General features: G+C 46.4%; 1 protein-coding gene across 2 annotated transcripts in view; it reads right to left on the bottom strand.

Moving 5' to 3' along the window:
* The window catches only part of PIP4K2A (phosphatidylinositol-5-phosphate 4-kinase type 2 alpha), a 197082-nt gene that overhangs the window by 66631 nt on the left and 103278 nt on the right, over positions 1-27173 (bottom strand). For both annotated transcript variants that reach the window (XM_040451242.1, XM_040451243.1), the window contains exons 2-3: positions 8772-8869; positions 7176-7272 (exon numbers count right to left, since the gene is read on the bottom strand). In XM_040451242.1, the coding sequence (XP_040307176.1) occupies positions 7176-7272; positions 8772-8869 (195 nt within the window). The remainder of the gene's footprint in view (positions 1-7175; positions 7273-8771; positions 8870-27173) is intronic.

The following is a 27173-nucleotide window of genomic DNA, read 5'->3' as shown; positions in this document are numbered from 1 at the left end:
TGTCTCTCATGAAAATGTCAGGATTTAGCAACCATTACGGTCCCCTGTGCATGGTTTTTTTTTTTTTTAATACCCAACCATTTTGAACACTTAATTCTCCTCGTCTTAGGCATTTTTGGTTTCTTCCCCCTCCCCCCCCCGCTCCCCATTTTGATACGGTTTGCACTTCTGTTAAAACTCATGGATGGAGAGTTGTTGTCTTTTCTTTTTTTTTTTTTAATCAACAGAGAGGCCGCTTAAAATCAGGCCTGTCATGCTCCAATGTACAGAGTCCACCATCTCACAAAGAGAACATGTCAATATTGTGTATGAGAGCCTCGGCGACTGTCATCTACTCGAGATGACTTAATAACACATTCAGAGAGCTGACAGCTGGCAGGGCCTCAGCAAACATCTCATCCTTCTCCCTCATTTCACAGATGAGAAAACTGAGACTCACCGGGAGTAAGTGACTGGACGTAGCCACAGCCACCAGTCACTGAAGATCCAAAAGTCAAACCAGCCCCCTTGCTCCCAGGAAATGCTCTTTTTTCCTAACCCACGCTACCTGTTTCGGGGACTTGAAACCTGGAAGCCGATCGCTCCCTGCGGACAACTCAGGATTATGATTACATGCCTCGAATCACAAGGCGGGGAGCCAGGAGCAACCACCCAATGAGGCTGCTTTCTGGGTTTGCATTTGACAGATCTGAGAAAGCACAGATGGTTCTCTGACCTCGTCAGAGGGGGAAAGACCAACACGCTAACTTGAACATCATCATCAAGGATTTATTAAATGCCCACTGTGTTCAAAGTCGTGTGTTAAGCTCTTTGGGAATTTCAAAGAAAGTCTGAGCTGTGATCCCAGGCGCAGAGTGGCTTTCATTAAAAAGGGGAGCAAGACACATTGCAATTTAACACTTACCAATAATGAAACGGCGGAGAAAAGAACACACAAATGAATGGTGATGGCCAGCAGAGAAAGCAGCAGAGATGCGGGAACTTCACAGAGCGCCACGAGACCTCCTTCAAAAATCTCAGTCGGTTAAGCATCTGACTTTGGCTCAGGTCATGAGCTCAGGTGTGGATCGTGAGTTCGAGCCCCACATCGGGCTCTGCGCTGACAGTGTGGAACCTGCCCGGGATTCTCTCTCCTCACCTCTCTCTCTGCCCCTCTCCCCTACTTGCATACTCTCTTTCTCTTTGTTAAAAAACAAAACAAAACCCTCGGGTTGGCAACTGACCGAGATCAAAATACCCCAGACCTGTGTCTAAGGATCGTAATAAGCAAACACAACATCTAACCCGGACAGGAGCTCCCTGACAAGATGACTGTCCGCTCCTGGTTGGAAATCACAGGTCATCACCCAAAGTGGGTTCAGGGTGAGGAACACAGGCAAACAGGAAGCCTGAGTTCTCAGGTGGGGACAGTAACCGGTTCAATTCATAAGAAAGAGCAGAGAAAGCACAAGAAAAAGAAAATCTGATGATGTTGGTGGGTTGTGAGGGAGTTTACCCAAAAGTCTGTCAGGAGATTGTCCGATCCTTCGGTTTTCAGCCCCGGGAGGAGCTTCTGTCCGATACGCACCGTGGGGCCCACGGAGGCTCAGCCGTGAGGCCCGCGGGTGTGAGAAGCTGTGAACAAGCTGGCCCAAGAGACGACAGTCTCAATGGGAAAAGGAAGAGCTGATATGGTTCAGGGAGTAAGTTCCAGGTGGTGACAGCGTAGGTAGGTTTGTCGAGAGACAAGCACCCACATGCCAATCCCTCCCAGGCCCGGGCCTCAGCTCCTGACCCTGACCCTGACCCCGAGCACCTCCCAGGCTGCCCCACTGCATGACGACCTGCCCCTCCCCCGTGACTCGCACCCCCGCTCTCCCAGCCCCTCAGGCTCCGCCACCCCCAACTCCTGTCACGTGTGTCTCAAAACTGCTCTCTGCCTCACCCTGTCACTCCCAAGTGCCCTGGTTTATGCCTCTTCACTCTGCTGGGACATTGCACAGGCTCCGGCTTTTGTTACCTCCTCTTTCTGCATTCTGCGCGTGACCACCCTCAGTCATCTTTAGACAATTCACACGTCCTCACATCACTCCCCTGTGCAAAATCCACACGGCTGCTCCGGGGCTGACGAATCTGGCTGAAGCCTGCGGTCCGGCTTCCCGTCCTTATCTCCGCAGTCCCGCCACCACCCAGGGGCTGAGCATTTCCTGGGCTCTCGGCCGCCATGCTCTGGCCCAGAAGGCTCGCTTACCTTGGTGTCCCCCCCCCCCCCCAGCCCTCCCTCCCTTTCTGCCTCACGTATTTCCTACGGGCCTGCCCGAGGCCTGGCCGCGGCTACGTTCTGGGCCTGCACCCTGGTGGGCACGCTGGACTCAGTCCCTGCCCTCAGTCTAAGTGACACTTGGGGAAATCTACGTGATGACGGGCGCTGTCTTGTGCAGATATTTTGTTTGCCACAGCTCCGCACACCCTGAAGGTCTTTCTTCACGCCGTAAAAACGTTATTTTGAAACCCGAAAGGACAACATCAACAGTTTCAGACGTGAGCTTTTAGAATCAGTTGTTTTAAAATTAGAATTCTCTGTTACAAATACAAAGGAGAAGGTGCATCAGATGCAAATAATGAGGGATTCTAATTCAGGAGACGCGGCAGGGGAAGAGAAAGCCCGGTGATTATCCTCCACAAAGAACAAGAGGGCCTCAGTTTCAATTACGTGCTGTGTCGAGGCTTAACTGCCTCATCCCCGTCCTGCGGAACGTTTTGGTCTCTGGCGGGCAGTCCTCTCCCGCAGCTCAGAAACTTTAAGCGAAGCCTCCCTTTCACTTCCCAGGCCTGTTGTGAAACGTTCTGGTCCTCGGAGAGGCTGGAAAGAGGGACGCAGCTTTTCTTGGAGAAGAGTAAAAACGATGTCTGGGTTTCTGTAAATCTCATTAGCATCAAATACAGAATCTGGCGTGGAATAGTTTAAAAGCAAGCGAACAGCAGACACAAACAATGGGGCGCCTGGGTGACTCAGCGGGTTAAGCCTCCCACTTCGGCTCAGGTCATGATCTCGCAGTTCATGGATTCGAGCCCCGTGTCGGGCTCGGTGCGGACAGCTCAGAGCCTGGAGCCTGCTTCGGATTCTGTGTCTCCCTCTCTCTCTGCCCCTCTGCTTGTGTTTGTTTTCTCTCTCTCTCAAAAATAAATAAAGTTAAAAAAAAAAAAGAACAGCTGTCTCTAGTTTTAAAAAACAAACAAAAAGGAGTCCCCTTGCTCTGTCTTCCCTTCTGCATCGCCTAGAATGTCTTGCACAGAGCCTGACAGGCAATAGACACAAATAAACACACCCTGAGTGGTAAACGTGCGTGAAATCATCCACCTAGAGGGGAGCAGAGCCTCGGGCGGCCTGGAACCTCAGGGCCAGTGACAGTGGAAGCCTCCATGGGGGCATCCGTCTTCAAAGATGCCTTATATCTTAAAATCATGGTAACGGGGACTCACTTTGGCCCAACAACGAATGATCGGAAGAATATAATCCAACACTGAGCGCTTTACAAACCAATGAAGTAACTTGAAAACACACGTATAAACTGGAGAAAGTTCTGAACCTGGACACACACATACACACCTACACAGAGGTTTCTACATACACGTGTGTGCTAAGTGATGTTAATGAAGAATATTCTAGAACTATTGCTTATGAGAAAAAAAAGTTTCATTCTTAAAAGACATTCAAGAAACCAAAACCAGGGGAAAGATACAATTGTTGATAGCAGGAATGCTTTTCAATTCTTCTCAAGAAGTTTAAATTTGCTGCTAGAGGTCAATTAGGTAGCCTAATTACTATGTTCTAATTTGATCAGATTCGGCAATACTGACTTTTTCCAGGTGCAGCAAAAAGGTATTCACACACACAAGGCAGGTGGACACCATTCACCCATTTGACTTAACGCGAAGGTCCAAATACTAAATGAACCAGGCAGGGGGCTCCCGATCACTACGCGGATGCAAAGCCGCTTGTCCAACAGGCAAACACTTCAGAAAAACAAACACATCGAGGAAAAGCAAAGCAGTGTGGGGCCTGGTCCCCTCTAGCCATCCAGTGCCGTCAAAAGACGATCAGACCCCAGGTCACTGATCTCACTTTTCAAATCAGACCGAGAGAGAGTATTTAACTTGGTACTGCGGATGTCAACTGATACGCGTTCCTTGTTCTGTCCACGGGAGACGCAATGTCTGGGCGGTGGTGAGTTGATGTGCCGGGACAATGACGAGCTGGGACAATGGCTCGGCTAGTCCTGGCCTGTTCCCACTTCTGGGCATTCCTGGCCCTGCCCAGGTCCGTGGCACCTCCACCTTCACCCCGGCAATGCCCGGAGGCCCGCAAGGTATGAACTCAGAGCCAGAGCTGGCACAACTTCCTCCTTTTTTCCAAACCGAGTAGCCAACAGAGTGGGTGGGGCCCCACATCCACAATCTCATCTTCAGGTTAAACTGCAGGGCCTGCCCCTCCTGAAACTTTTTTAAGAGGTGGAGACTTTGGGAAAGCGACGTGGGACTGGAGGGGAAAACCAGCACGTACCTCTGGTTCGCTAAACTTACTGTGAACACCCACCTTTTTTTCTCTTTTTAATAGAAATACAGTTGCCAAAGAGAAAGCAGCAATTTAAATGCCAAAGTACCAGGCGTAGCTGAGGAAAGGAGTGGTGTTCAAATGATTAATTATACTCACACTGGCTCTCCTCTGTACTGATTTCTCCTGCTAAGAGCTTTAGAGATTTGCCAGTTAGTTCCACGAATCCTCCTCCACTTGCCTAATTTGCCTTTAAAGTTTGTCCTCAGCAATTTGCACTTACTTAAATATCAAGTTTACATGGTTTTGTTTTGGGGGGCGGAGGGGAAGGTGAAGGAAAACTGGCTCATGTCTTGGTATTTTTGCAACAAAACTAGTCATTTTAGGACATTTTAAAAACTACTTTCATCTACAGTTCAGATTTCAGGCTGTAAAGGCTCCATTTTTGATCTCACTGAGCAGCGCTGATTATGGGAAGAAACATAAGGACTTCATTTTGGTAACAAATTGAGGGACCTAACACGATCCTGGAGCAGAGGCCCTCAAAAGCCGGTTTCTGTGAAATGCCAGTGTAGTTGTTTTATTTTTAAAAAAAAGGGGGGGGGGGGGGGTCTGACTTCGGCTCAGGTCACAATCTCACAGTTCTTGAGTTTGAGCCCCATGTTGGGCTCTGTGCTCACAGCTCAGAGCCTGGAGCCTGCTTCGGATTCTGTGCCTCCCTCTCTCTCTGCCCCTCCCTCTCTCGTACTCTGTCTCTTTCTCTCTCAAAAATAAACAAACATTAGAAAAAACAAAAAAGGAGACCTGAGACTCGGGTAGAGGAGAGTTTCTTAGGACGTCAGTTGCCAGCTACTCGTTCCTTTAAACCACTCAGTTTATTTCCATGTGGCCTTTTCAAATGTATTAGCAGTCCTTAAGTAATGTAGAATCATTCCTTTTCATTTTATACAAACCTTTTTTACTGTTCCAAGGTCTATTCTTTACAAGTGACTTATTTTTTTCAGCAGTACATCCCCAGTCCAGGTTCGGCTGAAGTTCTTTCTCTAATGCATGAGGCCCAAAGCTGAGCGTGCTCCCCACCCTTCCCCCCACCCCCTCCACTTTCTCGGGCACACCCAAGTCTCTGCTCAGAACTCACCTCTGTGGAAATCCCAGCCCTGGCCCACAGAGGAGGGAATATCACTGGCAACCTGGCCAGCATTGCTTATTCAAAACATGGGAGCTTGGAGGCTTCTTATGCCTGAGTGAGCATGTGAGAAATTCTGGGAAACTTTCAATAATGGGGCAGGGCAGGGTGGGGCGGGGCGAGGAGGCCCACACATCTTTAGGAAAATGTACTAAGCTCAATTTGCCTTCGACACCCTAATTTTTTAAGGAAAACACAGGGTAAAGCCGTGTCAATGTTCAAATTGTATCAAATTGTAAGGTCACTCGGGGGGCAACATGGCACTTAATGTAGGATACATTAGGATTCTGATTTGGAGCAAATGAAAGAAATGTTTACTGGATTTGGAGGGATTTAAAATAAGTCAGTGCTCACACAGCAAAATGAACAGACTGTCCTAAAAGACCAGAAACTAGCCCTTGCCTCTCTTAACTCAGATTTTCTGCTCTTAAAAAAAATCCTTGGCTTTTACGTATCTGACTGATTATATTAAGATCAAGTAACTGATGTCAGGTCCTTTCTTAGGAGAATGGACCACGGATCGGCACATAGGACAGCACCGTGATCTTGATTTTATTTTATTAAAAAAAATTTTTTTTAATGTTTATTTATTTTTGAGAGAAAGGGAGACAGAGAGTGAGCGGGGGAGGGGCAGAGAGAGGGGGAGACACAGAATCCGAAGTAGGCTCCAGGCTCCGAGCTGTCAGCACAGAGCCCGACGCGGGGCTCGAACCCACGAAGCGCGGGATCATGACCTGAGCCGAAGTTGGGTGCTTAACTGACTGAGCCACCCAGACACCCCCATGATCTTGATTTTAAAAGTCAAATTTGAGAAAACCAGGCAAATACGGGGGTGGGGGGGGGCGGGGAGCAACAGTGGACATTTTTATGTGGTGGGCACCAAGAACAGCCGATGTACCCAGGAGCGGCAGGCTCCTGCTGGTGCAACAGCCCTACGGTCACTAGACCACAACAACCACTCCAGGTCACGGTGCACAAGGCGTGGCCTCCGACAAAATGCTGTGAGCAGGAGAGTCGGGTTCAGATGATTGGAAAAGCAGCAAATCAGCACGAAAATACAACTTTGGTGATTGCTAAGGGGACCCTGTAACTACAGGAAATGCAAACTCAAGACACAACGTACACACTGGCACTGACTGTCGACACGCCTGATGGCAGAAATCAAAAGAAGGCTGTGCTGACGGGCCACTTCCTCCAGGAAGTGAGAGTATCATCTGCAACGCTCACGTGCATGGTTGCTTCCCGAAGAATGGTCGTTTCCTGCGGACCGCTAACATCTTTTTGCCCAGAGGCCCCTAACTGACGGAACCCTGCCTTTATTTCAGAAAGGACACTGAAACATTCCTACGTGAAATGAAAATTGCCATTACATAATTACTCGGGACGAAAAAAAGGTCAGTCCTATTTTAAAGAGCAAACCCTACTGGAAGCAAAGGTAGCAAAAAAGCGACTCACCTGGAAATCCTGATCGTCGATGCCAAACCTCTCCCGCAGGTTCCGGAAAACCATCGGGCAGTATTCCTTAAACTTGAAGTGGCTCGGCATGTTTTCTCTGAAACGGTCATAGTGTGGAATAACGTTTAGATGTAGACTTGACTTTGCCACCATCTAGTTCCACGTGCGGCCAAAGTGCCCGGGGTTCCCCACCTGCAGAAGGCTGGTACGGCCCAGAACCAACCACAACCCACAGTAAACCCGGGGGGACACAGGGACAGACTGGTGGCATTCGCCTCCTCTCACCACCTATAGGGGCACTGAGACTAGACGACCTTTCTAATCCCAACCACTCCTCGCGGCCACTTTCCCAAAGAAGAGGTGGAAAGAGAAGGGGCCACACAGAGGGAAACGGTGAAGGAAAAGCAGAGAACTCGGGGAGCCCGGGATGGGCAGCGGAGCGAGCCACAGACGCCCTCCCCACATTCGTCCTCAGGTACTTGCTGATTAGAGTTTGCAAAACAACACTATCTCTCACTCCTCCAAAGACCTAGCTGATGCTATCCACAAATAACCACATTCCAAATGCACATAGAAAAGGGGCACCCTGGGTCGCGTCCGACTCTTGATTTCAGCTCAGGCCGTGATCTCACGGCTTGTGAGTTTGAGTCCCGTGTCGGGCTCCATGCTATCGGCGCGGAGCCTGCTTGGGATTCTCTCTCCCCGCCCCTCCCCCACCCCTCAAATCAATAAACTTTAAATAAGTAAGTAAATAAATAAATAAATAAATAAATAAATTCACATAGAAGAAAATCCCTTCAAAAGGTCAACTTCTAGACAGTTTTAAGAATTAACACATCAGCTTCACATCAGAAAAAGGGCCACATTAAGAAATTTCATAATTGATCCTCATGCGGGAGAGATTTCTGTAAGGCTCCTTCCTCCCACTCACTCTGAATTGCTTCCTCCTTTGTGTACCCGTAGATACATACACACCTCTATAGTCGCACTTTGCACGCTGAATTATGCGGTAATTTGTGTATGTGTCAGATTTCAAGCACCTGCCTGACAGCCCCCTGAGGGCAGGGCCACATCTACTTCCTCGTCCCTCCTCTCAGTGGACAGCTAACACATAAGAGGTGCTCCATAATGACATCCAAAATGACAGCCAAATGAAGGAGAAATACTCTCACTGCCCAACATGGCATCCAATCATGCTTTAGAAAAATGTCCCTTAATTCTTTATTGTTCTATGAAGTAGTTACTTCTGCTCCTAAGGTCAGCATTATTAGAGTTTTGTCCAAGATCGCTCAGGTCCACAGCTGCTAAACATCCCAAGCAATTTACAGCTTCAAACATTTAAATTGTAATGAGAATATCACTTTTAACATAGAAGATATTCATAGAGAACAATATGCCATATGGCAAAAGGATATTACCCAAGAGGGCCTGCCGTTGCTTTTCTGAAAATGACAGATGGTTATGTTTATCACAGGATTAACTTCATCAGCAAAACTTTACTCCCACCCATTGAAAACTAATGCAATTACAGAAATTCACAAAACTCATACTCCTGGCAGCCGTGTCAGTCTTATAAACGGCCGTACTTGTGCTTACTTGTTAAAAAGGTGATTGTCCACCTTTATCTTTGAATAGGCTTTGAAGTCATCTGGCATCAGCATAACAGGGATTTGAACATGGCTCAGTTCATTGATCTAGAAAGATACAGAGCAAAATGACACAGGTTAGGAATCTCTCCGCGGGAAGTGCTGGACTTGAACACACATCTTGGGGAAAAAACCCGGTGGAAACGAGCACCTCCCACCCCCCACCCTCCTCCTCCTCCTCCTCCTCTCCCAGATCATCCCTCTTGCTGCTCGCCTCACTCCCTCTACAGGCTTCACTACCGCCCCCACCTCACATCCGGCTCCGACTGCTCATCTCCCCTTCTGCTGCTGGGTGTGGGCACCCCCCCCCCCCACCGCCCCCAGGTGGCAGCGACGAGGGAGGAATTCTGGAAGGTGAGCCCTCGTGGCCACCTGGCCCTGCTTCTCCCAGGTATCTCCCCACCTCCTCCCCAGAGCCTCAGCCCAGAGCTTCTCGGATTGCATGTCTAAGACAACTTCTCCCCGCAAAGAGAATGCTATCTGACAAAGAGGGCTTTTTAATTTCTGACATACATCTCTGTTGAATTAATGAACAGGACTATTTCTTTACACGTTTGGGTACCCCAAAAACGAACGCTGTCATCCTCGTGATCTTTACCTTTCTTACAGGAACTAAGTATTGGGGCAGGGCATGAATGTACCAAAAGAGAAGCCTTCATGAAAGAAGGGAAAGAGACATAGGGCCCCAGGGCTAATGGGTTTCAAAGGCGTCAAGAATAAAAATAAAGACGCGGTTGCAGACGACAAAGGGTTGGATCAAGTTCTAAGTTCCAGCGAATGGCAGGGGCAGCTCTGACACATAACTTGGGAAAGGTTGGGCTTTCTCTTGGTAAATTATTTTCCTATCTTGGTTCCCGAGCTATACGTCCCTTGTTGCTACTAATGAAAACCCCTCAGAAGATTTACACCTCCAGTAAGTGGAAGAGCCTCAGAAGGGTTCTCAGTTACAAAAACAAAACAGAACAAAGGGGGAAAAGTGAGCGCTTTGATAAAGCAGAGTGGTTAACACGTGGCTGGGATCATAGAATGGAGAGGAACATCTCCAAGATGGCTTCCTTCTCCTAACAGGAGCTTAATCCATTGGGAATGAGAGGACTACCAAGCAAGCATGAACGGATGGGTTTCCCTGAAGACAGGTATCAATGTCGACACTTAGTTGGGCCACAGGAAAGCTGGGGAGCTCAACCACACACTTCGACATTAAACAAGCACCTTTGCAGGAAGCAGAAGTCGCCTCCTCACCTGAGGGGAATATTTGCAAATGGCGCCTGGGGGACGGCGTCTGGGGGACAGCATCCCCGCCACAGGCCTCCAGGAGCCCCGCGGGGCACGAGCTCACAGACAGAGGCAGAGTGGGATTCTGCAGAAACCAAAATTATTCTCAAGACTTCAGCTGTTAGAATGACCAGATACAGAAAAGGAAACGAAAGCCATGTGTAAAATGTATGAAGAAGAAAAAGACAGGCTGGCAAAAATGAGTAAACTACGGGACTTTCAAAATGACCAATCAGGTTGAAAAGGGATCCCATAAAACTTTTACAAAATGAAAATTATAGGGGCATGAAGGACTCTACTCCCGAAATCACTGTTGCACTATATACTAACTTCGATGTCAGTTAGGAAAAAAAAAAAAAATTATAACTGATGAACTGGAATCAGAACAGAAGGCCCCGAACCCAGGGCCCTGGAAGCACACTGGGTAACTGGTGGACGGGAGGGTAGGTCTGAAGGAGTTCCCTCCCCAGAACACCACAAAGAATGAAAATGCAATATATAAAGGAATGGGTAAGGAAGAAAAAACGCTGACGGCAGGGGGTTTGAAGGGAGAGTCAGTGAAATCTTAGAGGAAAGGAACAGAGAGTATGGGGGAAGAGACAGTGTTTGAAATAATAAAGTTGAAAATGTTTTCACGGGGCGCCTGGGTGGCTCAGTCGGTCAAACGCCCGACTTCAGCTCAGGTCACGATCTCGCGGTCCGTGAGTTCGAGCCCCGCGTCGGGCTCTGGGCTGATGGCTCAGAGCCTGGAGCCTGTTTCCGATTCTGTGTCTCCCTCTCTCTCTGCCCCTCCCCCGTTCATGCTCTGCCTCTCTCTGTCCCAAAAATAAATAAAACGTTAAAAAAAAATTAAAAAAAAAAAAGAAAATGTTTTCACAACTGATGGAAGTTATGCAACTATGGATACATGATACCCCATGTACACAAAATAGTCTAAGAAGAAGTCCGCTCGTAGACACAGTGTAGTTAAGCTGAAGATCCCAAGAGCGGAGAGAAGAAAATTGGCCAGAGGGAAAGGACAGAACACAAGGAAGGAATGACAACCAGACTGACGGCCAACTTCTCAACAGCAAAGCTGGAAAGCCCCGAAGACGGTGGTCTACCTTCAAAGTGAAAAATACTGTGTACATAAAACTGTGTGCTGCGGCGTAATATATATTTGGGCTATTACTGGGGTTCCTGGCACAAATCTAAAACCCCTGGAACTTCCAGAGTGATAGGATTATCTTTGGCCACTCATCAGGCACCCTGTTTGAGCACGCCTGAATTTATGCTAACAAGGTGACTCCGGGTGAGGCCCCTAGAGGGCCAGAGAGGATGGGGCCGGTCACCAGAAACGCCAAGTAAGAACAACTTTGGAACTTTCAGCCCCGCTCACTGACCTCTGAGAAGGGGAAGGGAGTTGCTAGAGATTAAGTTCCATTAAAGCTCTTGAACAAGAAGTGCCGGGCTTCTGGGGGCGGTGAACACATCTGGGGTGTGGCAGCACACCCCAGATCCGTGGGGACAGAAGCCCCAGCGCTCGGGAACCTTCTGGGCCTCCACCTATGTACCTCTCTGCCTGGCTGTTCATCTGGATCTTTTATCACATCCTTCATAGTAACCTGGTAAATGTGCATACGTGTTTTTTACATGAGCCGCTCTAGCAAATTAATCAAACCTGAGGAGGGGGTCAGGGCACGTCCGATTTACAGCCAGTAGGCGAGAAGCACAGGTGACAGCCTGGGACATCTGAAGCAAGGGCAGTCTGTGGGACTGAGCCCTTAACCCGCGGGGTCCGATGCTGTCCCCGGAAAGGCAGTGTCAGAATTCACTGCTCTGCAGTATTGGAAAAACCGTATGTGGGATATCCACTAAAACTGTCTTCCAAAAAGAAAAAAAGAGCAAAATAAAGGCTTTTTCATAGAAACAACACCCGAGAACTTACCGACAATGGACCTCACTAAGGGAACTTGCAAGTCTTTGAAGCATATTATTTAGCCTCTAAGGATATAATTCAGAAAGGAAGTAAATGTTGTGTGCGGAAGGTATGAGATACAAAAAGAATTAGTAAGCAAATAAATTTGTAAATATGAAGACAAATATAAGTATCACCTTTATAAAGTAATAACGCTTAGTTCTCGGGATCAAAATAAACAGAGTAACAACAGCAGGTAAGTTGGGAAGCAAAGTGACGGTGCCTGTTGTATTGTTCAGGAGAGTGAGGCAACTTTAAGTATTGTAACATTTAAAAGGCAAAAATTTAAAGTAGAGAAACAGAGTATATAGCTTCCAAACTAATACAAAGGGGGTGGGGGGCAAGAGGGGTGGAAAGAATCCGAAAAGAAATAAAACTCATTATTTTTAAAAAGAGGAAAAAATACTGGCACCTGGGCTCAGTCAGTTAAGCGTCCGACTTAAGCTCAGGTCATGATCTCGCGGTTCGTGAGTTCGAGTCCCATGTCGGGCTCTGTGCTGTCGGTTTAGAACCTGGAGCTTGCTTCAGTGTGTCCTCTCTCTCTCTCTCTCTCTTTCTCTCTCGCTCTCTCTGCCCCTCCCCCGGTCGCACTCTGTCTCTCAAAAAATGAATAAACGTTAACAATTTTTTTTTCTTTTTTAAAAGAAGAGGAAAAAATAAACACTGCAAAAATGGGACAAATAGAAAGTAAGTGATGAACAAGTCTGGATAGAAACATAATCCCAATAAGCATAAGTGGACAAACAATTAAAAATAAAGACTGTCAAAATGAATTAAAAACTACAGGCTATATGCAAGAGAAACACCTAAAGCATAACTCAAAAAGGTTGAAAGGAACAGAAAAAACGTATTAAATAGTACCGAAAATTACTGAAAAGCTAGCTTACCTTTACTAACATCGGGTAAACTAATAACTTTAAGACAAAAGCATTATTAAGGGTAAAGAAGGCCTGTACATAATGATAAAAGGCTCAATTAGCCAAGAAGCTAGGATTCATATTTTAAGTACCTCATTAGTCTGGAATTATACAGCAAAAATTGTTAGGACCTCAGGGAAAATGGGCAACCCCTTATTACCGAGAAAGATTTGAACATGCTTTTCTTTTTTTTTTTTTTTAATTTTTTTTCAACGTTTATTTATTTTTGGGACAGAGAGAGACAGAGCATGAACGGGGGAGGGGCAGAGAGAGAGGGAGACACAGAATCGGAAAGAGGCTCCAGGCTCTGAGCCATCAGCCCAGAGCCCGACGCGGGGCTCGAACTCACGGACCGCGAGATCGTGACCTGGCTGAAGTCGGACGCTTAACCGACTGCGCCACCCACGCGCCCCTAAAGATAGAGATTTTTTTTAAACAACATATTAAACAACACTCATTCAATATATGCTCTTCCAGGTGCTTGGGCTTACATCTGAGTGGGAAGAGTCAGTAAATAAAACATAAACTTGGTAACATAAATTATCTACTATGTTAGAGGACTATGGAAAAAAAAGAAAACGAGCAGGAAGAAAGGGCTCGGGAACGCCCATCAGTGCATGAGTGGGGTCCCCGAAGTATTTTAAATAGGGAGGGTTGGAGTAGACCAAGGTTTGGAGAGAAAAGGGGTTTAGCATTCCAGTGCAAAGGCCCTGGGGCAGGGCATGCCTGATATGCTTGGGACATGGAGACCCCTGTGGCTGGAGATTACTTGAGAAGAGAAACAGGAAGGGCTGAGATCACTGGAAAGACTGGCTCTCACTGCCAATGACATGGGAGCTGTTGCAGGGTTCTGAGTGGTAGAGTGTCGACATTACTTAACTTGGGGTTTAAAAAGATTACTGGAGGGGTGAGGGTGGACACAAGTATGCTACAGGGAGACCAGTGACAGCAGTGTAGGTAGGAAAGGGGATATTTTTTGAAAGTGGAGCCAACGTCATTTCCTGAAGTTCTGAATGTGGGGGGGTAAGAAAGAAGCCAAGACCGAGGCCTTGGCCTGAGCAATTAAGGGGACAGATGTGCCATCATCCAAGGTGGGGGGAGAATTCTGCGTTCCTTCTCATGCTTTTTGCTTTCTGAATCATGTTAAAGAAATGCCTGTTGTAAAAACTGCGTGCTTTAACAATTTTTTAATAACGACAAAATGGAAAACATACACGCAAACTATCAGGCTACTTACAATGTACATATATAAAATGTTATGCACTGCAGATTCTCAAACCTTATTATGATCAGATTAGAACCCCCCACCCGCATTTCCTGATCCACTGCCCTTTTTTTTTTTTTTTTTTTTTAAACACAATTGCCGGGCAGCCAGCTTCCCAAAGATACCATGTCCTTGAAAGGAATGTAGCATAATCTGAGCTGAAATCGCGGACTCCCTCGAGCTAGTCGTTTGCATGGTATCTCACAGATGCTGAGTATCTACCACATTCCTCTGGAAATTCTCAAATATCCCTGGCACTCCTGGGAAATTTGCTGCAGTGCCCCAGGGCACCTTGGCAGAGTTTGGGAAGTACAGATATAAAATACAGCAGCAGATGTCTAAAACGGCAAATGATATAATCTAATTCTAGAATGAAATCATCAGAATAATCCCTTAAGATTCATTGTAGTGGATTATAATTTACAAGCACTTTATATTCATCCCAAACAAGCTTCATTACAACCACCCGTTAATCCTTAACCTGCATACATGGATGTTCTATCCAGATAGTTTTCTTGATAGAACTCTGTATCAAACGCATTTGTGCAAGGCCAAATTACCATTCTGTTCCTTTCAAAGTATTTCAGTAACTTAATCAGAAATCACTTTTAGCCTACTGTATGCTATATTATTACAATCTCCTTCATGGGGCGCCTGGGTGGCGCAGTCGGTTAAGCGTCCGACTTCAGCCAGGTCACGATCTCGCGGTCCGGGAGTTCGAGCCCCGCGTCAGGCTCTGGGCTGATGGCTCGGAGCCTGGAGCCTGTTTCCGATTCTGTGTCTCCCTCTCTCTCTGCCCCTCCCCCGTTCATGCTCTGTCTCTCTCTGTCCCAAAAATAAATAAAAACGTTGAAAAAAAAATTTTAGAAAAGAATCTCCTTCATGTTACTGTCCATGTATGAAACTGCCACTTAACAAAAACACTAGACTAATTTTAAAAATTTTCTTTTAAGTTTATTTATTTGGGGGTGGGGATGGGTAGAGGCAGAGAGAGACAGGGGGAGAGAGAGCCCGGTGTGCAGCTTGAACTCACAAACTGTGAGATCGTGGCCCGAGCTGAAGTAGGACGTTTAACTGACCGAGCCACCCAGGCACCCCATCACTAGGCTAATTTTAAATCATATATTCTTTCCTACTCATTTCACTCAAGTATCTTAAATAGAAAACAATTCTCAGTATATCTGTGAAAAATTTAAAAACGTGTATCTTCACACCAGCACTGGAATACCAAAGTTTGGAAGCAAGAGAAGCAGAGCCGAAAACCAAGTCTGGTGAGGAGCACAAATTAGAACAAAGCCGGATGATAAATCGGTTTTTCGGTATCTTGCACAAACCAAAGAGTGTCCGTAAAAACAGGACGTTTACAGGGTGGCAAAGGGCAAGGTGAGGAGCAATCACTTCACATCGCGTTCCCCAAGTTATGCAGAAAAAAGCTGGAGGGAACATAATAATAAGATTCCTATCACAAGCTAGGTTCTGCGTGGTTACTGAAAAAGCGAAACCGGATTTGGAAGCAGGAGCAACCAAATCCCTGCATTCGGACGCCTCAGGCTGTTGGGATCAGAACTGGCAACAGTATCTGCTTTAGAAAGAAAGCAAGAAGTGCCGGCCGTGAGTGTCTGCTCTGGGCTGAGCGCTGCACAAACGCCGCGTTCACCCTCGCGGTGCCTACAGTCCAGAGGGGCACGCACATCTATAGAAAAAGTGCACACGTGTAAAATTCAAACAATGGCAAGTGTCGGGAGAGGGAAGGACATCAGGCTGGGAGCAAGCATGACAAAGCATAGACGGGGAAGATGGAAGGAGCTAGACTCGAGCAGAAGGCAGGTGGGACGGTTCCAGAAAGTAGGGTCACAGGTGCAAAGGCCCTGTGGCGGGAGGAGGGCACAGTTAACTAGAGAAACAAAAGGTTAACGTGTGAGGAAGGCAGGAATCAAGAGGGCACATGACAGGATGGGGCTGAACAGCACGCAAACAAGGGCTGTAAGAGGCTACTGTGGAACTCGAGGAGAGGCTAGAAGCCGGGCGAAGCGGGGAGGCAGCAGACACAAAGGAAGTAGATTCCGCTGACACTGAGATGGTAAAGACATGGACTTGAGCGAGTGGAAAGACCGCGATCCCGTTTACCGAGAGCATTTTAGGAGGAGAGTTCAGTTTGGGACTTGTTAAATCTGATGTGCTCTTCAGATGTCTTAAATGTTGACGTCAAGGTGGGCAGGTGGCCACGCGGCCCTGAAGTTCCCAGGGGAGGCAGGGGCGGGAGACAAAAATACGCATCATCTGTCCATGAGACAGGAGTTCTTCCTCGGGAGTAAAGGAAGGAAGCTGGAGAGCAGCGAGCGAGGGCAGGAGGCCCTAAAAGCAGCCCTGAAGGCAGTCATCAATGGTTAACAGCACGGACAGGCGGATGAGCCTGCAAAGGAGAAAGCGAAGCGCGCGGTCACCTCGCGGTGGGAGTTGGGCTGGGGGCATCCAGGGCGGGCATGAAGGAAAGGGAGGTGGGGAGGTGGCTCCTCTATCAGGAGGGGGAAAGGGAAGGGGTTGTGGGGAACTGGCTGAGTCTGAGGGAAGACAGCAGTTCACGTCCACCGGCAAACCTCCGTGGGAAGGAGGAGCCGTGGCCATCGACTGTGCGAGAGGCAGGCCGGGGCGGGGGGCGGGGGGCGGGGGAGGTGGATTCAGAGGCCTGGAGAGAACACCGAGAACTTGAAAGACTGGCCACAGAACGCGGGAGAAGGAGTCTGAGGAGGGAAATGGCGCTGGGCTTCCGGGCAGAGCTGGGAGTCCATCTGTGGTCTGTGATGGTTAATTTACAGGGAACCAAACGAACTCGTGGGGTGACATCCCGGGCAGAGCTCGGCCTCAGGGTGCGGGTGCAGAGGCGGAGGACGGCTGGGGTCCTTCAGGTTCAAGGTTTTGGTTAGTCGAGTGTGACATAAAGAGCAATGGAGTTCCGGGATAATCATTTGGACGTGGGAAGTCAGTACAAAATGCTCTCTGACCAGAGTTTTCCACGATGGTTGACACGGGTCAGGGGTGGGGAGCACGCACACACAGTGAAATACAAAGCAGCAGAGAAGAAATATTGGGGTCTAGAAAGTAAGTGCCACAGGCACTGAGAGCAGGTGCTGACAGCTCCTGGGAGGGAGGCAAGCTCGATGTGGCCCTAGCCGGACGAGGAGATGTGACTAGTGTTTCATTTAAATGTCTGGAAAATGCATACTTTTACTTCTTGCTACAAATCCCAGCTTCACAAATCAGAGCACGCCAGGAGGTGGGGAATGTTGCACCTTCATTATTAGAGAAGAAAAGAGGTAAGAAATGAAACGTGATTACGCTCACTCCTTGGTTTACATACACTCAAAAGATGAGGAAATTAAAAGAGAATCTTAGAGATCCTAGCAAGTCTCTTGTTTTGCAGATTACAACGTATCCTGGTATGTCTATCCCTTTATAATCGCGTAGCAGCCCGATTCTGGGTTATATCAGACAGCTACTTTGCGAGCATTTTATCTTTCATTCACGATAGCTTCACGTTTCCTTTGGGTTTCTCTTTTCCCCAGAAAAGGGTTTCTCTCTCCCCACGAACCACTCGGTCAGGTTATGAGTAGCTAGATTTCATGACCTGTGAACAAACGCTTCACAAACCAGAGGACCTACCATTTAAAAGCTTTTAACTAGTAAACAATGTTTTTTCAATAGTGTGCCCATGAGCCCCTATATTATCTTCTTCTATAAGCACATTTTATTTTGTTGCCACATGGGCTCACCCATACACAAAATTCATCGTTTTCATCAAAATGTATTTAATTATAGGGCTGCCCAGTAACTGAAAGGCTATTTAACTTCCTGGATAATTTCTCCTTTAGTCTGACATCACACAAATCAAAATATATCCTTGTTTCTAGCTCACATTCTTGAGCTCATGGAGGCAATGACAATGAGCTATTATCTCGAATAAGGTTAAGTTAATCCTGTTTGTTAATTTCTCTGTTCCACACAGAGCTTTGGGTTGCTAATGCTCAGATTTCAGGACAAAAGTCTTGGGTTTCAAAGCCTTCCGTGGGAGAAAACTTTACCAGTTTGGCATTCCATCTGCCCCAACCATTCCACGTGGCCCACCGCGAAACTGGTAACGAAGGTAGCCATGATTATCATCACCACGAGTTTACGTCTATTATTCGTATTTAACAAAGCATTTGCACAGTTTTCTCTTTTCTAGACACTTACCTAGGGGACACAGATACATAGCTATAATTGACATATGCTATGTAATATCCATGAAAGGAAATAAAACAATTGTGTTAACTACGTTGAAGGAAGGAATGACACCCCCCCCCCCCATAAAATTAAGCATACATTATGAAATCCAAATAGTTTTAAATTTATGGAGATAACAGTGGTTTTGGAGCTGACGAAAATTTTATTGGGTTAACTAAACAGTACACCGAAAGCACTAGCTATCTTATTAAGGCCACATTTAAAGTTCCTCGGATTGCAAATACTCAATAAACTCTCACAACAGAAATGCGCTCATACGTTATACTTGTGAAGTGCAGTAAAACCCTGGGTGGCGAGTCACTCGTTCTGCGAGCGTTCCGCAAGACGAGCAACCATTTCTAATCAATTTTAACTGGATAAGTGAACGAGGTCTTGCAAGAGGAGTAGTTCGTGACATGACACCGAATGCCACGTGATCACAACTGAGCCAATGGCTCTTCTTTCTCTCTCTCTCTCTCTCTCACTGCGGGATTGTGGGTGATCGTCTCCCATGCTCCCATGCTCAGTCTCAGGCCGTGGTGGCAGAAATCAGTGATTTTTCAGGACGTTGGAAAGCGCCCACAACTGGTACTTGTGTGTTGTTTTTTTTTTTTTTTTTTTTTGTCACTCCAAAGCACCTATGGACAGTCCTTTGCTTTTCATACAAGAGGAAGCTTAGGAATGCTTGGCTTCATTGTAGGTCAGGATGCCTGCAGATATAGACCCTTTCCTCTGCCACCTTATTGCCAGTTACATTAAATACGGTATATTGCAAGTTTATTAGTACTGTAGTCAACATCTGTGTGAGCGTATACAATGGCACCCATGCAGAAGAAGATTCTACTGAGCCAACAGATGGCGGTGATTCCGTTAGCGACAGTGAAAGTCGTCCTACACAATAACTCTCTCTTGTCTCTCCCACACCAGCCACAACGGTTTTCAAAGGTAAGTGTGGGTCAATTTGTTTGTTTTTCTTTATATTTTGTATTTTATTATCTCGTATTATATTACAGTATTGTAACCATTTTCATGTGAATATTTTGGGTTGTGGAACGAATCGTCTGAGTTTCCATTATTTCCTATGGGGAAATTTGCTTTGATATACAGGTGCTTTGGATTATAAGCAGGTTTCCAGAACAAAGTACACTCGCAAACAAAGGTTTTATTGTACTTCACAGTTGTCCAACCACTTTGGCAAATATTTTTTCATTTTCTATGTGTACTGACAGTCATATTCATGGTCCTATAAAGCTCAAAGGCATAAAAGTATTGTAAATGCCCCCATGCAGCCAAGCTATAGGATGCGTCCCCCAGGGCCCTGGGAAGGGCCTCGTTTCCATTTATGCCACACAGTCACCCCCCAAACAGACAGGTGTGGAGAAGCTCTGCTTTTCCACTTGGCCATTGGGCGCCAATATGGACAATGCGGGGGTCCGACATAAGGCATCAAATAGGGGTGCCTGGGTGGCTCAGTCGGTTCAGCATCTGACTCCTGATTTCGGCTCAGGTCAAGATCTCACAATTCGTGAGATTGAGCCCTGCATCGGTCTACGTGCTGACAGCACAGAGCCTGCTTTGGATTCTCTCTCTCTCTTTCCCTCACTCTCTCCCCCTGCCCCTCCCCTGCTCATGCATGCTCTCTCTCAAAATAAATCAACAAACTTTAAAAAAAGACAACAAATAAAGAAGTTTTGTTGTCAGCTTCAACAAAAACCATAGAAACCAGGGCAAAGGGATGCAGAGAGGGTTAGTACCAAGGTTTAGGACAAAGTGTCCACATATAAGTCAAGGGTGGGGGAGAGCAGAGAGAACATGTGTAGAGGGGAGTGGTGAAGGAAGAGGATGGGGAGAGCTTCGAGGTCGAGGCTCACCTTTGCCTCCCTCTCTTTAATACCTGGTATTAACCTTGCTAATACTTAGGGGACACCCACAAAGCATCACATTAAGCACTTCAGGTACAGTATCGTATCTGACCTATGCAACAAAGTAGATAGTATTGTTATCCCCACTTTCCAGATAAAGAAACTGAGGGTTAGTGAGACGAGGCAAACTAACCCAGCCTGCTCAGGCAACTCACTTGAGTTACCTCAAACATAAAATTCAGACAGTGGGAACGGGCTGACCCTAAGATCCTTTGGAGCACCTGACCACCTATGAGGTCAGACCCACAGCAACTTCCTAAGATGTCCACTGGGTGTAGGGCTTAAGAAAAACGGTTCACCTGAAATTTAAGTCTTCCACTGTGTCAAAAATTTCTAAAAGATTCCTTATTTTTTTAAAAAGGGGAATAATTAAATGCATATTGAGAATGAATTATTAAACTTATATTTAATTGAATATGCCCCCAGAGTCTGCTACAATTATATCAGCTATGATTTCAGTACGTGCACTCTAAATTTGGAAAGACCTATATCGCTGAAAAGCTATCACGCTTCTGATAATACTTGTCACTTCAAAAAAGGGAAAGTAAAAAAATTCCTCAAACCTCCCCAAATCACAACAAATTAGAAACGGAAGGATACACCGTTGATTTCCAAAGCAATTACTTACTCAAGCGCATTTGTTTAATAATCGGTTTTCACTCAGTCAAGAATACACACACAGAAAGACACCCCCGCCAAAGAACACCTCTCACGTGGAGATACAGAGATATTTAATCTGATTAGGATAGACAGTCACTAAAAATTATGCCATATTGAGATGGAATAGGGGGTAGCCGAATCTATAGGCATAGGTGGTGGGTGGGCGCTGTTTTCAGAGCAGCGCACCCATCTAGGACTGGGGCCAGACGGGATGGCAAGAGTGAGAATTCTTTTTTTTTTTCAAGTCTGTTTATTTGTTTTGAGAGAGACAGAGACAGAGCGAGTAGGGGAGGGGGTAGACAGAGAGGGAGAGAGAGAATCCCAAGCAGGCTCTGCACTGTCAGCACAGACGTGGGGCTCGAACTCACGAAACCGTGAGATCCTGACTTGAGCTGAAATCAAGAGTCGGACGCTTAACAGACTGAGCTACCCAGGCACCCCATCAGTGAGAATTACCTTAAAAGGCCATTTCATATATCCCGCTTCAAAAAATCTCCAGGGACACTTGGGGGGCTCAGTTGGGTAAGCATCTGACTTCGGCTCAGGTCATGATCTCACAGTTTGTGGGTTCAAGCTCCACGTCGGGCTCTGTGCTGACAGCTCAGAGCCTGGAGCCTCCTTCAGATTCTGTGTCTTCCTTTGTCTCTGCCCCTTCCCCTCTCTTGCTCGATCTCTCTCAAAAATAAATAAATATTAAAAAAAAAATTTTTTTTAAATCTCAAGATACGTATTGAAGTGGGCTTTCTTAACCTCTTACACAACCTTCTGACCACCTAAATATGAGTGCACATTTAAAAATACAATTTGGGGGGCGCCTGGGTGGCGCAGTCGGTTAAGCGTCCGACTTCAGCTCAGGTCACGATCTCGCGGTCCGTGAGTTCGAGCCCCGCATCGGGCCCCTGTGCTGACAGCTCAGAGCCCGGAGCCTGTTTCAGATTCTGTGTCTCCCTCTCTCTGACCCTCCCCCGTTCATGCTCTGTCTCTGTCTCAAAAATAAACGTTAAAAAAAAAAATTTTTTTTTAATTAAAAAAAAAAAAAAGTCCTCTTCCCCTCCATATATCCCTTCATGACAGTATCTCAAAATAGATACTATCCACTTAGTGGACTCATCTCACACACACACACACGCACACACACACACACACACACACACACACACACACACACACACAATTCCTTTGTGACTCTGGTTAATAAGCATAGAAAGATCCTTCCCACCAAATAATTCACTTTGAACATTTCCGCCCTAGGGTTCATTGGCTTTTGGAAGTGAAGGAGTAGAAAACTAAAATTCCTACTTCCAGGAGGTAACAGTTGAAGGTGTTCGCAGAGATGCTGGAACAAATCACAGCTGGAACTTCTGATGCCTTCTGTCTCTCTTGGTTCCATGAACAGCAGGGCCATTTAAACGTGAATCAGAACCTTCGCCGGTTTCCCCCCAAAGGTATACAAAATGACCTCAGGCGAGCTTCTAAGAAAACATTTTCTGCAGTGTGAAAGGTCATCGAGACTGTACTTCCCTCCCCAAGCTCTTCCCCAGGGCAGTCTGCGCTCTCCGCTTCTGGGGAGGGTGGGGATCTTGACAAGGAGCAGGGAAGAGGGACCCAGCTCTGAGAGTTGTAACAATAAACTTTAGCAGATTAGACAGGCTGTCTGGTTGACATACAATTGCCCCAATTAGGTGTTAATACCTATGTTGGGCCCCTTCCAAATGCCCGGGAGTTGGCTTCTAAAAACTTGTTACATTTATTAGTTTGTAAAATGGGGCCCTCACCAGCAGTTTATATACCAAATATATATATCAAACATATATATACCAAATATATATCAAATATATCAAATATATATCTTATTTTATGACTGAGATAGCAATCAGAATGTCCTTAGAATAAAAAAAAAAATCATAAAGGCACCATTTTCCCTTTTACTGATTTTCTTAGTAAATTTGGGGGACGGGGATGGAGGGGAGATTGCCTAAGATTTTTTTAATCTGATTTTTACTGTCTATTTGATACCTAATTTGTAATGTCTTATTTCCCATTAGAAAAATATCCAGTCACGGGGCCCCTGGCTGGCTCAGTCAGCAGAGCATGCAACTCTTGGTCTCGGGGTTATGAGTTTGAGCCCTGCTTGGGGGTGTAGAGATCCCTTAGAAATAAAATCTTAAAAAAAAAAAAAATACCCATTTACTTGAGCACCAGCTCTCAGTTGGAAATAATTTTATATAAATCTTGTAACAAATATAGCTTGAAATAATTAAGAATGTTAAAAACTGTCGCAATATGACTCAAGGATGTAGCCCTCGCTGGGAATGGTGTGGCTCTCATTATAACTCAGACTGCAAACGGAACAGGAATTGAAAAGTCCAGAGGGTTCAGAGGGGCAGGCAGAGCAAATTAGAGTCAATTACAGACGTAGGAAAAAACAGGCAGCTGCAAATGTTTGTGAAGTGTATTTTTATTTGTCTTGAGGCAAGAGGTCAATTTTCCACAGCTGCTCCGTCACTATTCATTAAAAACTATTTTTGAAAAGTTAATATCTTTGTATTTGCAGAGAGGACAAAATAAAAAATGTAAGCGTATTTTAATTAAAGCCTGCTTTTGAAATGGGAGCTATCTTCAAACGTCTAGACAAATAAATGCTTTATGTGGATGAGCCCGATAAAACCGCTCCGATAGCAAAGCTGAGTAGAGACAAAGCACAAAAGGTCTGTCACCCCAACATCTATAAACTCAAAAGCCCAAAGTAATACACTTACGGGCATTTTTTCCTGTCGCACAAGGATCGTTAAGTCAATCTTTTGATAAACAGCTACTTGACTAAAATGAAAATGTCATCAGAAATATTTAAACTCTTGGTTAGAATCTTAATTTATAACATAGGCACAACTACCTACCATCTGTCAACTCGGTATCTGCGAGCTCAGACTTCTGATGGGTGTTCCTTGCCGGCTGGCCCGATGCCAGCTTCATCCAAAAGAATGAAGTCATGCTAAAATTTTACCTCTCGTGAACCACTGAATCCGACATGAAACTATTGAATAAAGGCCAAAATTTTACAGGCTTTTTACAGAAGTGGCACTGGCTTTAAAACCTGCAAGGAAAATGTTGCCAACGAAAACAAGACCCTGCAGTGGGAACGTGGTCTGTTCAAAAGGACCCGGGCTTGGAGTCGGGAGATCTGCGATGCCACTCCCTTGCCACCTAACCTTGAGCCAACTGCTCCAGCTCTCTCGATCTCGTTTTATACTTTAAAAAATGAGTTCGAGGAGGCAAGGGATTGCAAACGATGTGCTGCTTGGCCTAGAGAGGGATTTAGAAAATGCTTGAATTAATTACCAATTTGTTTTTTCAGGCTTGCGAAAATTTTACGTACAGATTTGGGTTTCTGGCATCTTTGAAAAAACAGCAAGGTCTGGCATCTTGCCTGGCATCATCTGGCGTGAGGACCAGCGGGGACGCACCCGCTGGCAGGGCACAGGTCCCACCACACCCTATAGACATCACTAGATGACCTCACTCATTCTAGGGTTTCAGCCACTGCTGGGCTCTGATGTCTGCAGGGGAGGCGGTCCCACAAATAAAAGTGAATTGCAAACCAACTTTCCAGAGGGGGTTTCTTAATTCCTAGAGGAAACAGATGACCTCATGGAGTGTTTTACTTATACGGGTGCAGGCAGACAGGGACAAAGGTAGGAAGAGAAGCCCACAGCTCCAATATGAATTATCAACGACACTGTATGATCTTGGTCCTTCACCGAAATGGGCACAAAGACATGGAAGGGATGCTAAACTGAACCTGTACACCTGCAGTTGCCAGTGACCATGTCTTCATCCCATCTCCAGAAGGTAGCATGGTTGACAGCCAGGAAAGGTGGGATCAGAGACAAGAGCCATGTGGAGATGACATCATTTGAATTCCTGGACCCAGTGGATCTTTTTTTTTTTTTTTTTTTTAATGTTTATTTATTTTTGAGAGAGAGAGACAGAGTGTGAGCAGGAGGAGGGGCAGAGAGGGAAGGAGACACAGAATCTGAAGCTGCCTCCGGGCTCCGAGCTGTCAGCACAGAGCCCGACGTCGGGCTCGAACTCGCGAATCATGAGATCCTGACCTGAGCCCAAGTCAGATGCTTAACCGACTGAGCCACCCAGGGGCCCCTTGGACCCAGTGGGTCTTAAGGCAAGCCTACCCCTGTCACCCATCACAGAGACCCAAACCAATCAACCCTTTTAAGTTGGTTAAAGTTAGGTTTCTGCCACTTATGATCGAAGACATTCAAACACGACACTCAGGGGCACCTGGGTGGCTCAGTTGGCTAAGCGTCTGACTCTTGGTTTCGGCTCAGGTCATGATCTCAGAGTTCATGAGATCAGGCCCCTACATAGGGCCCTGGGCTGTCAGCTGCTTGGGATTCTCTCTCTCCCTGCTCCTCCCCTACTCAGGTGTGTCCTCTCTCTCTCTCTCTCTCTCTCTCAAAATAAATAAATAAGCTTAAAAAAAAAACCCAAAACCTCAAATACAACACTTATATACTTAGTCAAGGTCAAATGCATATAAATTTCATTCGTTGGGGGGCATGAATACTAGCAATGGCACAGCATTCCGAGAAACTGACCTTGAAAGTCAAATGAACAAATTTTACTTTTATGGTCAGACATCTAATATGGCAACATAATTTAATATTTCCTGGTGTCTTCTTGTATATTCATCCTGCAATGAGGACATCCTAAATGTACAGAGTCCTTGGTGGACCGTGAAAAAGAAGTTTCCCTGAGGCACTGGAAGGCACCATGCTGACACAATTCTGGCAGGAGACCCTAACTCCCACACCCCTTTGGAAGTGGGGCCTGCCTGCCTAGCTGGAAGACGGGAGGAGTTTGGTATGTAAGACAGCTGTCTCACTGGCATGCCCAGGGAGGACCAATCTGCTGACAAAGTAAGCAAGGACATGGTCACGCATTGAGAAAACCACTCACTCACACACGTGATCAATGAAACCTACAAGATGATGGAGGAGGGGGTAGGCAGGTATATAGTTCAGCCCTTGTTTTTTTTGAGAGTGAGAGAGAGAGACAGAGACAGAGACAGAGTGTGAGCGGGGGAGGTGCAGAGAGAGAGGGAGACACAGAATCGGAAGCAGGCTCCGGGGCTCTGAGCTGTCAGCACAGACTCCGACATGGGACTCAAACTCACGAACTGCGAGATCATGACCTGAGCTGATGTCAGGAACTTAACCGACTGCGCCACCCAGGCGCCCCTTATTTTTATTATTTTTAATGTTTATTATTTATTTTGAGAGAGAGAGTGTGCGCGAGCTCAAGCATAATGGGGGAGGGGCAGTGGAAGACAGAGAGAGAGAGAGAGAGAGAGAGAGAGAGAGAATATCCCAAGCAGGCTCCATGCTGTCAGCACAGAGCCCGACATGGGGCTCAATCTCACAAACCACGAGATCATGACCTGAGCTGAAATCAAGAGCTGGGCACTCAACAGACTGAGCCACCCAGGCGCCCCAGTTCAGTTTTTTTTTTTTTTAAAGGATTTCTTCAGGAAACTTCCTAGTTGGGAACCTATATTAAGATTCCAGGAGGGAAGCACTGAATTCCTGATTCTGTCAGGAATGGACTTTTGTTTTTCTTTCCATGAACAGAACAGAGGATCAGCTTGTTTTATTGCCACAACAAGAACAATATGAGGAAGGTTAGCATCATGAAGTTTTTATAGCTTTCCTGGATCCCTGTTTTAAGTGACGAACTGACCATGCATTTTTATCGCCTTCCCTTCCAGAAACCCTGCTAAAATAATAATAAAGGAAGTCAGAGATGGAAAAAACAACGATGACAAAAGAAAACTGGACCGCAGACAACACTCGAGGAGAAAATTTGAGCTAAGTTTTAAAAGACAGAAAATAGGGGCGCCTGGGTGGCGCAGTCCGTTAAGCGTCCGACTTCAGCCAGGTCACGATCTCGCGGTCCGTGAGTTCGAGCCCCGCGTCGGGCTCTGGGCTGATGGCTCAGAGCCTGGAGCCTGTTTCCGATTCTGTGTCTCCCTCTCTCTCTGCCCCTCCCCCGTTCATGCTCTGTCTCTCTCTGTCCCCTA

Source organism: Herpailurus yagouaroundi, unplaced genomic scaffold (assembly GCF_014898765.1).
Source record: "Herpailurus yagouaroundi ecotype Mexico unplaced genomic scaffold, PumYag 203, whole genome shotgun sequence".
Taxonomy (NCBI): domain Eukaryota; kingdom Metazoa; phylum Chordata; class Mammalia; order Carnivora; family Felidae; genus Herpailurus; species Herpailurus yagouaroundi.
The sequence above is the reverse complement of the archived record's forward strand: the minus strand, read 5'-3'. Positions and strand labels throughout refer to the sequence as shown.